Consider the following 16408-nt stretch of genomic DNA (forward strand, 5'->3'; position numbering starts at 1 on the left):
TTGAATGAGTAGGTGTTCTAAAACTTTTGACCAGTAGTGCATTTGTTAATTTCTTTTTTGTTCTGAAAACTTGTGCGGCCAAATAAAATCACCTGCGGGGGGGGGGCGTCATTTGGGAAACCCTGGGATAGAGGGTGCAATTGAGGTGAGGATACTTGAACTTCTGTAGTTGTGTGTTTCCAGCCCTGGCAAAAATTCAGCAGCTTCTCTCTCGGGGTAAAAATAGCCAAGTGCTTGGGAGCTGATATTATGCAAATGTTTTAATGTTTTATATGAGGAATTAGACAGCCTCCCACTTCTTTCAGACAGTTGTGACGAATCATTTCCCTGCTTCCAAACGCATCCTCCATTTTTCTCCCAATTCCCTCAGTGGTTGTTCCTCAGTGTTAGTCTTTGTGTAAAAAGTGTATTTATGCCAGATCAGCCTTACAGCATGAAAAATAAAAATGGCGCCGTCCCCTTGCAGTTAATTTGTGTCTCGGTTTATTTTGAGTTATATCCCTGAGTTGTTTTAGGTGGACTTCCTAGTGAACATTCCAAGGCAGTGAGGCTTTTTAGTTCAGTTGTTTTTAATGAGGTCTCATTTGGGCAGGGCCTCCTGAAAGATAGCCATCAACCACTGCTTTTCATTACTCTGCACTTAGACCGGCTGAAGAAGCACATTACTTAGGAATGCCCATAAAAACACATTGAGTCAATACAACCATGATTCGATGGTTGGTAAAGAGATATGTGCTTTAAAGCTGATGGTCTGTTTAACGCTCTTTTTTCTCTATTTGTCCCCTTGTCTTTCTCTCTCTCTCTCTCTTACCCCTATGCAGCCCCGCCACAGTTCTTTCCTGCCTTCCATCCGCCGGTGCCCATCGATGACAGACACGCCCAGGGACGCTACATCTACGAGCCGTCCCCTGTTCCCCCGCTGCACGTGTGAGTGTCACAGACTGTACACACACACATGCGCACGCACACGCACACGCACGCACGCACGCACACACACACACACACACACACACACACATACACACACACACACACACACACACATACACACACACACACACACACACACAGCCCCTCTTACGTGCACCGCACACACACCGAGACACTTCTTCTCAACAGAAAATAATGCATAGGAGTTTGTCAGGCCTACTGAGAAGTCTTTTGGATATCAGTATCATATCATTGGTGTCAGTATCAACTCAAAGTAGTGGTAATGACAATATAAATATGTTTCTCCTGTTTTTCTCTGGGAGTGTTGCATCCTCCTCAGAGATGCTCTGTGCTCCTCAGATCAAAGGCCACGGGCCCTGTCTGGCAGCAACATGATCCACATGTCAGAGACAGGCAAATGAACACGTGTCAGAAACATGGAGACGAGAGCCCGGGGCGTGTGATTCTCATAAGCACAGTGATCAAGCCTTGTCAAGACGAGACGATGCAACTCTCAACCTGACATGCACACCTTCACTGATACACGAGTAACTCTACTGACATGCACACCTTCACTGCCACACAAATAACTGTACTGACATACACACCTTCACACACACATTTTCTGACATGCACTATTCCATGTATACACCCCCGCCCCCCCCACACACATACATGATCACACATAAGTAAATGCATTAAGCAGAGGAACATGTATGGGTTGAGTCTCCCATTCCCATATTTCTCCTAAGGCTTCACTGACGTGGTTGGCCAGGTCAGCAGCTACACATCAATGTCCTCTGTACTAGGGGATTCCCTCAGTTTCTGTGCGCGTGCACACACACACACACTAGCCTCTCTCTTTCTCACTCTCATTCACTCTCCCTCCTTCTCCCCTCTCTTTCTCTGTCTTTCCTTCTACCGTTTTCTCCCTCTGTTCTGTCTGAACAGTGAGGACTAGCAGTGGATGTTCTGTTGCCCTTGCAGCGCTAGTTTCTAACCCGGAGACAGGAAGGAAGCGATCAGTGCGCGACGGGGACAAATTGGATGGGGCAGCATTATGTTTTATATTCTTCATCATTATCAACTCCCCCACTCCACCCTCACCCTCCCTCGTGCTCGGGAGTCATATCTCTCCCTTGCCGATGTGCCACTAAGCGTAATGAATTTTTTATGCCTCCCCCCATTCAACCCCTCTCCCTCTCTCCCTGAGGTAAGGAGAGAGGGAGAGGTGAGGAAATAAAAAAGAGTGGATGATTGATGCCCTGTGTCACCGCAAACAAAATACCAAATATAATTTAGCATTTAGCTTATGTGGAGATAATGGGGAGAACACGCGCTGCCAACACGGCTCAAACAAACAGTCCTGCTTGTTATCAGTCAAAGGCGCTTTGGAGAGACCTGGAGCACAGGTCAGGGGGAAGTGGGAGACATGGAACCCACTGAATTAAATTAGGGGGGGGAGAAGAGAAGTTGCGCTGCACCGAACAAACGTGTTCAGTCACTCGCTCTCTGTCCAGACAGTGTTCATCCACTTGTATTGCTGCTTAACACGACACGCCGCGCTGAAAGGCCCCATTTTTCATGATTACAAGTCGGTTGTTTAGTGGACGGTCTTATTCAAATTGACTTGGGTGCTATAGTACACACATTACCGAGTTACACATGTCCCTTTCAAATTGGAACCTACGGTCCTCCGCTCACAATGTCATTACCTTTGCTGCTTTTTAGAGTAGGCAACAGTGTTATTGAAGTTAAGTTTACGGTCTGTATAGTCCATCTACAGATGGCAGAGTTATGTAGGCCACTGTAGTTTTGCTTCAGATTTTGACTGTAACAATACTCAGTATTGTTTTGGAACCATACATCTGGCAATTTGGTCTCATGCACAGTGTTTTTAAGAATTTCTTATAAAGGAGCATTTTGATCCAGTCACCCCCAACAATGCAGTCAGTGGTCTTGCACACAGAGAGAACAAGCACAGTCCTTCAGGGACCAGGGGGGCAGGTGGGGGGATTTCAGAGAGAAATATTGAATTGTTTTAAGACAAGCTCTCCTTAGTGAGCAGAATGAATCGTTATTAGCCCTCTTAAAGATATGGCTAAGTACACAGTAGAGTATTATTGCCATTACTTCCCCATGCAGGGCTCTCATTATAGCTGGTAATTACAGTGGGCCTGGCCCTGCGGCGGTACAATCAATCCAGCCTCGCTAACGCTAGCTGCCGCGCTAAGGCTAACAGCGCTAACGCTAGGACTGTGTCCGGTAGAAAAACAAGCTGCCACCGCCGGCTCATTTTCCCATGATATGTTCTGCCGTCTAACCGACGTCGCAAATGAACAGAATCCTATCCTATTATTGTGATGGGTATAATTGAAACATGTTTATTTATGGCCTGGTGCCCGCAGACGAGGGAGGAACGAAGGAGCGTTAGGCTACGCTAACAGCACTGGGCGATATGAGGCCGACAGAATTAAATTAAAAGCTCATAAAATGAAATATGCTCTGTATTAGCTGCTTGACACTTAATTTGCCTTCAAATGAGCGGAGGAAATCACAAATTAACTGTCCTTTGTCCCCCCCCCCCTCTCTCTCTCTCCTGCTGCACACCGCCTCTATTAGGAAGGGGAGAGTACAATTACAGGCAGGAGCTAGGAGAATTGTTTACTTTATAAATTCTTGCAGGGAAGGCACCCGCCATTCAATATTAAAGATGGAGGGTCAGGGGTTGCCATCATCGTGTGGGTGCAGGGCATTGATTACGTAGGTACACATAATAGGGGGTTGTAGTCCTGCATGTCTAAAATGGGAAACTGTGGAGTCTTAGAGACCAGCAGAGCTCTGACCAACCACTTTTTATAACTATTGAATCATTGAGTCAGTGCAGCTGATCTAGGATCAGCAGGCCTTTCCTACACTACTGTCAGATCAATATGTGTGTCCCTTAGTGTCTCTGGCCTGGGAACAGCTGACATCCAGTCCCATTGACGGATATCCACCCCTCCACCACTCTTCCTCTAGAGAAGATGCTTCCTCACTTCCTGCTTAAATAAACACACAGACCAGTGAAGAGCAGGCTCTCCATGGGAGCTCTCGTCCCCACCACCGCTCCCATTGTGTCAGCCCGGCTTAATGGGGGGCTGCATGGGGGGGCTGCATGGGGGAGGCCGGGGCCAAAGAGAAGAGACCGCTCCTTTCATATGGGGCATTATTGGACCGAAGACGGCCAAACACAAAACAAAAGGCCCTCTCTTGTGACTCAGCGCCTGGTCTCGGTCACCCGGAGACGGGCCGGGAACAAACAGAGGTATTCGACTACAAGTCAATTATCTGCATGAGAGTTTACTTAGGAGTTAGAGGCCCTTGTGCTTGAATGTGGCCACTAAAACAACAAGATGCTCTTAGGGAATAAGTAATTGACTCATGGCTGTTTGCGTAGCCACGGTCGTTGCGATATAGTGATTTGCTTAGGAATTAGCTCAAATGATCTACTCCCGAGTACACAATGGAGTGTGTAAACTAAGGTATCTCCACAGACTCGCATTCACTCGGATAATGTTTGCATATTGTCATGTTAATGTTAGTTCTGCCATTGTCTCAGATAACATACTGTATGAATACTGGTTATTTTCTTGGACATGGCCAACGAGACATTATGAATCTGGTGCAAAATCTATTAGATATGTGCCCTTTCAACTGTGGGTCCCTCAGACACTACAGTCCAATATGGCAGTTAGTTGTGACATGATTTGTAACTTTTTCCCATTTCTTAGTATTTTCTCCTGCTCTATTCTGGACCAACTGCAATTTACCGATGTCTCTCTTTGCTGCACATTAACACACAACTGGATAGTAGCCCAGGTGCGACAAAACTAGGGCCTGTAGGACCTACAGTATCTGGTTGACTGAGATGTCAAGAAAGCAGAACAACGCCTTATCATGGACAAACCTCTTCCCATTTTTAGCAACCATTGAGTCTATATGTTTTGACCATGATAGCTTGCTATCTAGGTTTACACCCAGCAGTCCAGTCTCTTCAACTTGCTCAATCGCTACATTATTCAATAGTAGCTCTAAATGAGGTTTAGCATTGAGCGAGTGATTTGACCCCCCCCAAAATGCTTATTGTTAGTTACCCATTCTAAAACTGACTGGAGCTCTATGTTAAGGGTGTCAGTTATTTATTTTACTGTCGTAGCTGATGTGTATACTGTTGAGTCGTCACTGAACATTGACACAGGCTTTATTCAAGGTCAATGGAAGGTAATTAATAAAATGCAGAAAATAATAATGGCCCTAGCCGCCTGCCCTGCGGTACACCACACTCAACCAAATTTGCATTAGAGGTTTTCAATTAAAGAAACCCCTCTGTGTTCTATTTGATAGGCAATGATAAGGCAGAGAATGCAAATCCATAACACCTACGTTGTTAAAGCAATAGTGGCCTGGGACTTTAATGCAGGGAAACTTAAATTAGTTTTACATCATTTCTACCAGCATGTTGAATGTGCAACCAGAGGGGGAAAAAATTCTAGACCACCTAGGTCTAGGTCCAAAATCATCTCAACAGTTTCTACCCCCAAGCCATAAGACTCATGTACATCTAATCAAATGTCTACCCAGACTATTTGCATTGCCCCCCTTTTACGTTGGCGCTATTCTCTGTTTATTATCTATGCATAGTCACTTTAACTCTACCTACATGTACATATTACCTCAATTTCGCCGACTAACCGGTGCCCCCGTAGATTGACTCTGTACCGGTACCCCCTGTATATAACCTCACTATTGTTATTTTACTGGTGCTCTTGAATTACTTCTTACTTTTCTTTCTTATTTTGTGCTTAGCTATTTTTTACTTAACACATATGTTTCTTAAAACTGCATTGTTGGTTAAGGGATTGTAAGTAAGCATTTCATTGTAAGTTCGACACCTGTGGTATTCAGCGCATGTGAGAAACTAGATTTGATTTGCTCAATGATATCAAAAGCTGCACTGAAATATAACAAAACAGCTCCAACAATATTCTTACTATCAGTTTTTTTCAGCCAATCATGAGTAATTATTGTCAGTGCCAAGCATGTTCAGTGCCCTTCCCTATAAGCGTGCTGAAAGTCTGTTGTTAATTTGTTTGATCAAACACAATTTTTTTCCCAAAACTTTGCTAAGCACTGTGGTGTTAGTGGTGAATATACTTGTGAACCTGGTATTATGTGTGTGTGTGTGTTGGGCATGTAAGGGTATGCTGCTTCCTGTCTGTGTGGTTATTGCATTCAGAAGTGTGTTTGTACAGCTGTGGTCTCCAAACGGACTGTAAGGTATTCTGTGAGTCTACCAGGGGAAAAGCAGGTCCCATTAATTTCAGTACAACATCAGCACTCTGTAGTCGGCTGCAGTACAACCATAGTTAACTACCCAGAAAGAGGGTGTAATTGATTTTCATGCTATTCCGAGAATGATCATTCCATCTGAGTAACAACATACTGAAACATTTTTGGACATTTGAAATGTAATACTTTGAAAAGCGGCACAAACATGTGGAACTCCAACTAACGGCCCATGAGCTGTCTTTTCCCCCACTATCTATGCAAAAAATAGTTTGAATATTTCATGAATCGTACATTTTCCACCTCCCTATCTACATTTTTGTGCTCTCTCCCTCCCTCTCTCTCTCTCTGTCTTTTTCTGTCTGTCTGTCTCTCTGTCTGTCTGTCTGTCTGTCTGTCTGTCTGTCTGTCTGTCTGTCTGTCTGTCTGTCTGTCTGTCTGTCTGTCTGTCTGTCTCTCTCTCTCTCTCTCTCTCTCTCTCTCTCTGTCTCTCTCCATCTCTCTCTGTCTCTCCCTGTCTCTCTGTCTCTCTCTCTGTCTCTCTGTCTCTCTCTGTCTCTCTCTGTCTCTCTCTCTGTCTCTCTCTCTGTCTCTCTCTGTCTCTCTCTGTCTCTCTCTGTCTCTCTCTGTCTCTCTCTCTGTCTCTCTCTGTCTCTCTCTGTCTCTCTCTGTCTCTCTCTGTCTCTCTCTGTCTCTCCCTGTCTCTCTCTGTCTCTCCCTGTCTTTCTCTCTCTGTCTCTCTGTCTGTCTCTCTCTCTCTCTCTCTGTCTCTGTCTCTCTCTGTCTCTCCCTGTCTCTCTCTGTCTCTCCCTGTCTCTCTCTGTCTCTCCCTGTCTCTCCCTGTCTCTCCCTGTCTCTCTCTGTCTCTCCCTGTCTCTCTCTGTCTCTCTCTGTCTCTCTCTGTCTCTCCCTGTCTCTCTCTGTCTCTCTCTGTCTCTCCCTGTCTTTCTCTCTCTGTCTCTCTCTCTGTCTCTCTCTCTGTCTCTCCCTGTCTCTCTCTCTGTCTCTCCCTGTCTTTCTCTCCCTGTCTTTCTCTCTCTGTCTCTCTCTCTTCTCTCTCTCTCTGTGTTCTTTAGGTGTACGCTGTGTTGTTTGGTTATTTACATAAACTGTTGTCAGAGAGCCCAATCTGCACATTGAGGAGCGTCTCGCTGCTTAGCATAAAGACCACAGTCTTATCTCCACTCCTCCCTCCAGATTGCTCTTCCACTCCAGAATGGAAGAGGCATTGCAACACATATATACACACACACACACACACACACACACACACACACACACACACACACACACACACACACACACACACACACACACACACACACCATGACAAAAGAAAGACAAAAGGCATAGTGCATGGAGTTTTTATAAAGAGCTACAGGAAAATACTGTTAATGTATGTTGAGGCTTTCCTTTCGATTTTTCCTTTCCAAGTGTTGAGGGTTGTATTTATTTTGGGCTGATGTTTCATGTTTTAAAACCATTTCCAAGTGTTGAGGGTTGTATTTATTTTGGGCTGATGTTTCATGTTTTAAAACCATTTCCAAGTGTTGAGGGTTGTATTTATTTTGGGCTGATGTTTCATGTTTTAAAACCATTTCCAAGTGTTGAGGGTTGTATTTATTTTGGGCTGATGTTTCATGTTTTAAAACCATTTCCAAGTGTTGAGGGTTGTATTTATTTTGGGCTGATGTTTCATGTTTTAAAACCATTTCCAAGTGTTGAGGGTTGTATTTATTTTGGGCTGATGTTTCATGTTTTAAAACCATTTCCAAGTGTTGAGGGTTGTATTTATTTTGGGCTGATGTTTCATGTTTTAAAACCATTTCCAAGTGTTGAGGGTTGTATTTATTTTGGGCTGATGTTTCATGTTTTAAAACCATTTCCAAGTGTTGAGGGTTGTATTTATTTTGGGCTGATGTTTCATGTTTTAAAACCATTTCCAAGTGTTGAGGGTTGTATTTATTTTGGGCTGATGTTTCATGTTTTAAAACCATTTCCAAGTGTTGAGGGTTGTATTTATTTTGGGCTGATGTTTCATGTTTTAAAACCATTTCCAAGTGTTGAGGGTTGTATTTATTTTGGGCTGATGTTTCATGTTTTAAAACCATTTCCAAGTGTTGAGGGTTGTATTTATTTTGGGCTGATGTTTCATGTTTCAAAACCATTTCCAAGTGTTGAGGGTTGTATTTATTTTGGGCTGATGTTTCATGTTTTAAAACCATTTCCAAGTGTTGAGGGTTGTATTTATTTTGGGCTGATGTTTCATGTTTTAAAACCATTTCCAAGTGTTGAGGGTTGTATTTATTTTGGGCTGATGTTTCATGTTTCAAAACCATTTCCAAGTGTTGAGGGTTGTATTTATTTTGGGCTGATGTTTCATGTTTCAAAACCATTTCCAAGTGTTGAGGGTTGTATTTATTTTGGGCTGATGTTTCATGTTTCAAAACCATTTCCAAGTGTTGAGGGTTGTATTTATTTTGGGCTGATGTTTCATGTTTCAAAACCATTTCCAAGTGTTGAGGGTTGTATTTATTTTGGGCTGATGTTTCATGTTTCAAAACCATTTCCTACTGTATGGGAAGCAGTATCATTTTGTTGTCAATCATGCATAAAAAAATACATTTGTATTTTCTGTTTTAAATACATTTCTGATTTGTAAATCTTATAGATGTATTGACTATACATTTTCTAATGAGTTCATACATTTCTGTAAACCACATATAAGCCATTTGAAAATCCCCGATAAATGAACCTGTTTAGTATAAGACTATATTTAGTCCTTTACAATAAATAGAATCATAGTCATATTAAACCTAGATCGAATATTAAGCGGGACTATCAATTCTATTAACATCTAATGATCATTTCAGTTCCGATCATCTAGACATGATCTCTATGTGACTTCTGTCATTAATGAGCAGGAAGAGAGGAAGGCGGGCAAGTCACTTTCCTCCCCTCATCCCTAGTTCCCTGCCACTTTCTAGTGGATTCGCCAGGTTCCCCTTTCCTCCTCCTCCTCCCTTTCTTTTTGAACACTTTCTCTGTGGCGTCAGGCTGCAGTCGTTGGACAGGCAGTCGCGCGGTAGCTGGCTTCATGATTAATGGTGTTTATTCTTGACAGAAAGCTCCTTTATTTATCTGCATTGCAGTTTCACCGATACTATCAGTCACCTGAATGAAAAATATTCAGTCATACCAATTTTGCAGTATAATTGAGTAGAGTCACTTCCTTTTCAGTTTTTCCCCCTCCTCCCCTCTCTCTCCCTCCCCTCTTCTCCCTCCACTCCTCTCCCACTCTATCTGGCAGTCTTATCATGGCCACAGTAATATTCGCGCCTTGCGTTGCTTGATATGGAGAGGCTGACTTTAGCCTTATTTGACATAAAGCCTCTTCAATTTTCACTGGAGAAAAAAAAGGGAAGAAAAAGAAAGTTGCGCGCCACTCTGTGAAATGGACGAGAGAGGCGGGAGAAGTATCTCCCCTCTCTCTCTCTCTCTCTCTTTTTTTCTCAAGCAATTTCAGGATTTAGAGAGAAAAGGAGATAAATGCCTATAAGCAGAAATGTGGGCAGATTGAAGTTATATCTATTTTTTTGTAATACACCAGTTTTGAAAACCTAAATGGACGGTGTCCTCTTTTTTCCCTCACTGACAGTGCAATGAAGCGTGATATTTTGAAGGCACCTGTGCATTTTGAGGATGATGGATACCGGATGAAGGATGCCGAGAAAGTATTAGGCAGACGACATGTGACAGGCCCTGCTCAGGCTTACGGTTGAGCCATTACCCAAGAAAACCTGTTTGGCCATGTTGCTAAATTCTACTTATGAGCTGCTGTTACTACCATATACATACAGTATATTCTAGAAATTCTATTTCTATGGTTACTACACATAGACTGTTGTGGACAATATTGCATACATTTTATTAGGACATATGGAATACATATTTCTATTTCTGATGGTTATTGCATGTGTATTGTTGCTGATATATCAGAAATATACATTTTGTAAAGAAATATAGGATATTTATTAATATTACATTCACAGCTACATAGCTATTTTAATAGAAATAGTAGGTGGTACTGTATCATTTTTTATTTTCTTTTGCCGTACATCATATATTTTTGTTTCCAACCCAAATCAACATGCAAAAAAAAATAAAAAAATATGAAAATGTCCTTTTCCTGCTTTTGAAATATACCAAAATAAATTAGAACATGCCCCTGGCGATTCTGATTTTTATTGAGTAGTAAAAAACAAGGTAAAATGAATAACCCAGTTGTTTCTCTGTACATTTCCATTGGTCTTTGTAGGTTTAATTCCTTTAAGACTACAGAAAATAATTTATTTGACTACAAGAATAATATTCATCTGTCTACTAGTGGCTTTTTGAATTTCCACATGTAACATATTAGTACATTTGATTTTCTGTACAGAAATCTAATACCCTCCTGTTTTATATTTGAGATCTCAATTTGTAGCTAGCCCATGTTGCACAATGGAAGAGAGAGTCTGGAGGAGAGGAGATAACAGACAGGTGCTAACAGCTAGCCGTGTGTGTCAATCAGCATGTCAGTGTGTGTCTGTGTGTGTGTGTGTTCAATCTGCCTAAGGTTAACAAAGCACTGTGCTCAACTGTCAATTTCATAATGGGAAGATTCGACAACCATGTCATTACATCACTCGCCATTTAAAATATTAAGTAGGGTTTGTGGAATAATGCTTTTCATCTTCAGATTTTTCTTACAAATAAATGAAGATTCAGAAAATAAAAAGCAGATACAATTGTATCTGTGCAAAAGAAGTGTATGGACACGATATGCTACGAAATAAATGACAACATTGGAAGTGATTGATTGTGATTTCAATTGACCTTTTTAATAACTATTTTTAAAATACCACCAAGCAACCATTATCACAACATTCTATCTTTGACATTCCCTCTGTTATATCCCTTTCATATACAGACCAAAATCCCACTAATTGACCATGTCTGCCTTTTATTCCAGCCTTTTCGTATATCTAAAAGGGGCAGGGGGGTTAAAAACATGTCAAATTAAAAGAGACACCCTGGTTCGAATCCAGACTGTATCACAACCGGCCGTGATTGGGAGTCCCATAGGGGCACAATTGGCCCAGAGTCGTCCGGCTTTGGCCGGATAGGCCGTCATTGTAAATAAGAATTTGTTCTTAACTGTCTTGCCTAGTTAAATAAAGGTTAAAAATAAAAAATAATAATTTTAAAAAAGCCACACACACAAAAAAGCCATGATTCCTGCATTTTCTCAGACCCTGTAATCAAAATACAGGTATTGGGTCTATGTGAATGGTTCTCTGCTTTTTTGCAGGTAAATCCATTAACACTTCCATTGTTTAACACCTCCCTAAAATGCAAAAAGCCCCCATGGTTTAACAACATCCCACCACCCCTCCTTATTTGCTAGTTACCCGCTGATATGTATAAAAGGGATATTATACCTGCTAAAAAGTGGTAAATAAGGGGCTGTTTGAAAGGGGGTCATATAAACATTGCCTTGTATTTTTTGTAGGTAAATACCACATCTTCTGTCTGAAATCGGAATTAGTTCAAATGTCATTTTAATTCATATTTACCAACATTATTGACAATTACAAATTTTGGAAAATGTACTCTGATTTTTTTTGGATTGATTATCGTAATGCTATTGATAAGGAAGACCTCGGTAAATCCCAGCATTCCAGGGCCCGTTTCATAAAGCCTCTCAGAGTATTAGTGCTGTTTGAGGATCAGTTTTGCCTTTTAAATTATAATGAATACATTTATACGGACAGGAAGATCTGATCCTAGATCATCACTCCTGCTCTGAGATGATTTATGAATACTGTGTTGACTGAGGGGATACCAGGCTTGTGGGAGGAGCCAGCTGTCACATTAAAGGGCTGTACATTCTATTAATTGGCTTATTAAAGGCCCCTCCCTCCTCATTAGCAGCTATTACAAAACACTTGGGCCTATTACCCACAATGCACTCTGATGCTCTCAGAAACCAACCAATCTATTGCACTGGAGGTATGAGGTTCAGAGGGAGGGCAGAGAACAGCTGTTTGTTTTTGATGTTTGTTTCATCTTAGAATATTATTTTGCATTAATTGTTTTTATACAGTAACATGCATTTGTACAAAAGAAAAACTGGATAAGAGATTTTGCTATGCACAAAGTTATACTTTTGAGAAAATACTCCAAATGTCATCACATCATGTCTGTTGTACCTTATAATAGTTGTTAGGTTAAGAAAATTCAAAATAATGTGATTGAAGAGAGAGTACAGTATGTTGTCAGTGTTGTGACTGAGACCCTTGTCCTGTGCAGGCAGGCAGAACCGGTCCGGCGGGCCGTCAGATGAAAGTGTAGAAATGTGGACTTCCCATTATTCCGTCTTGGGCTCGGGGCCCTCTGATCTCACTCTGGGGGCCAGTTATAGCAAGTAACAAGATCTAGGGAACAGGGCCGTAAATTCTGCCTGCTATTCGCCAGAAAGCCCCCCTCAGTCCTCTCCATCCACTTCTCCCCTCATCAAGCTTCAAGTAAACGGAGGAAAACATGAATTTAACACTATATAATATTACCACAGGTTGCAGTTTAAAAAAAAAAAACGTCTGTTTAACATTTGTTAAACCGTTCCGATGACCATCGACAGCTTTAGCAGTGAAGGAAATGAGTTAATGATCTTCTCTCCACAACTGACCCTAGCTTTCCTTTTCACTCCTCCTTATGAGGCCATTTCTCCATTCCCATTCTTTCCCTTTGAGCTATTGTGGCGTTTCACCATGTTTCTTCTTCCTTTACTTTCCTTCTCTGATTCTTTCAGCGCCGTATCTCTCTTATCCAATGAAATCTGGAGTCAACTATTCGTATAACGTGAGTCCATTATTCTAGTGGGAGAAGAACATTCTCACCTGTCCCACTGAGCTTAGCTGTTTGGATTGAGCAACAGAAAGAGTCCACCTCTGCTGCCTTCGACTCCCCGCGATACCGCGCTCTCTCAGAGAGGGGTCAGCGTGGGAAGCACCTCACGCATCCTCCAGCGGGAGCTAGCACAAATATGCACAGTCATGCACACAGCTACGGCGCGTCAGAACTGTTGAAAGCAATGCAACCAGCGTTTTGGTGCTGCTGAGTCTATGTGTGCCTATGTCAGGCTGAAAGGGATTGCTTTTTATCAAATGAGAGACGAACGTTGATGGGAAGTGGACTGGTAGACTGGCGAGTTCAGATATCGATGTTGTCTTTAGATGTGCACACGGGGCAGGGTGTTTTTTTTTCCGTTTGACTCGTGTCTCAACCTTCGTAGTAGTCCACCTCGATTTAACTCACCAAAGTACTCTGAATATATAGAGAGCTATTTCATATATGTGCTGTGTGTCCTCCTTAAACAGTAGCATAATGTGGTGGGTGAAATTGTGTACGGGTGTGAAATGCCCTTCTTAGTGATGAGGTTCCTCGCGCACTTAACCAGCCAGAAGGTTGATCATGCAAGGCCGAGGCCTGGGATGGTGTGGGCTGAGGCAGAGGAGCAACACCACCATGTGGCCCAGCACGTTCATGATTAAATATCAGGCAACTCCACTTGACGTTTTATTAGTCCAGCAAGATGGATGAAATGGCATGAATAAAGAATGTTGTGTGTCCGTTCACTTTCCCACCCGCTTCTGCTGCCTGACTGCCTCCTCTACTCTGTCCAGGCAATGTTTTATTTACCTACCCCCCTCTTTCCTCTAACGGGTATATGTTAGGAAAAATTGAATGGATTTGAAGTTGCTTTTTTCCGTGCTTGAAGAGGAAATAGTTGATTCCTTCTCTTTTGCTTTCTTTTTCCTCCTCTCCATCTCTCTCTCTCTCTCTCTCTCTCTCTCTCTCTCCCTCTCTCTCTCTCTCTCCCTCTCCCTCTCTCTCTCTCTCTCTCTCCCTCTCTCTCTCTCTCTCTCTCTCTCTCTCTCTCTCTCTCTCTCTCTCTCTCTCTCTCTCTCTCTCTCTCTCTCTCTCTCTCTCTCTCTCTCGAGGATTAGCTCTCTCCAGGAGTGAGACTCTCCTTCCTGGTCACTGTGTGTTTTGTTTGTGATTAGCTCGGGTCCGTCTGTGCAGTGGCTCATTTCTGAGGCCCACTGTGACAGAGTGAATTGAAGTGGTTCACAGGGAGCTCTCTCTGACCACTACACTGATACACCGCTGCCCTAGCAGCCCGGGGCAATGTTACCTCTCATCTCTCTCACCTGGGCCCCCACCCGCACAAACACCCTGACTGGCCCCAACCCCAACACCACAACTCATTACAGACGAGTAGAGTTAGTGAGGCGATGGGTTGTAGAGGATACCTGGCTATTTAAGGCACTGTTTGTGTGTGCGTGTGTGTGTGTATGTGTGTGTGTGTGTGTGTGTGTGTGTGTGTGTGTGTGTGTGTGTGTGTGTGTGTGTGTGTGTGTGTGTGTGTGTGTGTGTGTGTGTGTGTGTGTGTGTGTGTGTGTGTGTGTGTGTGTGTGCGTGTGTGTGTGTGCATGCGTACAAGGCACTAGGAGGATGGAGACATTTTCTGAGAGGATGTGCTGATGATAGATGTACTTCCCCTTCTCTTTCTGAAGTTGTTCTCTTTCAACACCCAGGAGTCCCCTTTTCTCCTCCCTGTAGCCCGGGGCATGCCAGAGGAACTCAAACAAGCCCTGTGAAAAAGGTTAAGTCCACTTGTATTTAATGTTGACTCTCACTTTGAACAAGGGCAACCAACTGTGACTTTTTTGCAAAGTGAGATGAAGGGGATTGGTTAGAGTGGGTTGTTCGGTGTTACTTGGGAGTACATTTAGCAAACCGTAAAGAACCGCAAAGGACCGTCAAGTATGACAAAGGAGCATAAAAAAGTGAGAAGAAAATCGTACAATATGTTACGAATTTGTAAGTGCTTAAGATCCTGAACTGCATCTTTAACTTCCAAGCCCCCTTAAAATCACAGGGAAAAAGGCAGAGTCATTTTGTATAATTTCACTTTCATGTTGTGATTTTTTGTTGTTGTTGGTGTGTACACTTTGTTCATTCGCTTTGGTAGACTTCCTTATCTCGATGGCTGAAATTACGTTTAATTACGGTGTGGAAATGGTTTTCCAAACAGCCTGTGAAAAAGCCTGCTGAGAAGCAAGCAGCAACATAAATGTTTCTTTAAAAAGGCAAAAACATTCACTCATTCATGGCAATTGTGTTTTGCCACAGTTTGGAACAAAATGACAGGGCCTTTTATAGACAACTGAAAAGTGTGTACTGATCCAGTTGACCTTGCCTAACATTAACTCAATGGTCACTTCCAAGGTCACACAGTACAGTAAGTATGGAGGATGCAGTTGCCCTTAGACACTGATCTAAGGTACATTTTCCATCTCCCTCCCTAATGATTAAGGTACTTGAAAGATATAAACTGATCCTAGGTCTGTGCCTAAGGGAAACTTCTAGCCAGAGTGTACACTGATGGCTTTCACACGTTTGTGACTTCACACTGTCGGAGCGGTGAGTTCACAGGAGTATGTGTGTTGTGTGTGTGTGACACCTGGGCCCAGCTGTTATGACTTGAGCCTGTCGCACTCACTGACTCCTGTTGAACAAAGCTTCTTATCCCAGTAATAGCATGGAGTATCGTGCCTGCTGGGATGTGAATCCTTCTTGCAGGACAATTGTGCGACGTTTGCCTGCGTGTGTGTGTGTGTGTGTCGACGCACATGCATGTATGCGGAGCAGGGATTTTGTTGTTGTTGTGTGTGTTCCCTGTGTGAGACACAGATCTAGCGCTCTCTCTCTCTCTCTCTCTCTCTCTCTCTCTCTCTCTCTCTCTCTCTCTCTCGTCTCCCTGTCCAGCAGCAGATAGTGCCGTGTTAACTGTATACAACATCCTGACATTCCTCCAGAACCAACAGAGCTATTTATCCCACAGAGAGGGATTTCCTCCTTGTTGATGGGACCATGAATAGAGAACCCCCCTTCTCTGACCCTTTGATGTTAGGGGTCACAGAACTCCCAGCCCCCCACCTCTTAGTGCCAGGGGGCATAGTTACACCCAGGCATGCCTGGCAACCCCATAGGTGCCCCTCCTGTCTCTCTCCTCCTGCTCTCTACCTTAAGCACAAGCAGA

The 16408-nt window shown here is 42.9% G+C and overlaps 1 protein-coding gene across 3 annotated transcripts in view; it reads left to right on the forward strand.

Moving 5' to 3' along the window:
• The window catches only part of LOC112227917 (transcriptional activator GLI3-like), a 144122-nt gene that overhangs the window by 80672 nt on the left and 47042 nt on the right, over nt 1–16408 (forward strand). For all 3 annotated transcript variants that reach the window (XM_024392919.2, XM_024392921.2, XM_024392920.2), the window contains exon 4: nt 822–927. In XM_024392919.2, the coding sequence (XP_024248687.1) occupies nt 822–927 (106 nt within the window). The remainder of the gene's footprint in view (nt 1–821; nt 928–16408) is intronic.

The sequence above is a fragment of the Oncorhynchus tshawytscha genome, linkage group LG29 (genome assembly GCF_018296145.1).
Source record: "Oncorhynchus tshawytscha isolate Ot180627B linkage group LG29, Otsh_v2.0, whole genome shotgun sequence".
NCBI classification, from domain to species: domain Eukaryota; kingdom Metazoa; phylum Chordata; class Actinopteri; order Salmoniformes; family Salmonidae; genus Oncorhynchus; species Oncorhynchus tshawytscha.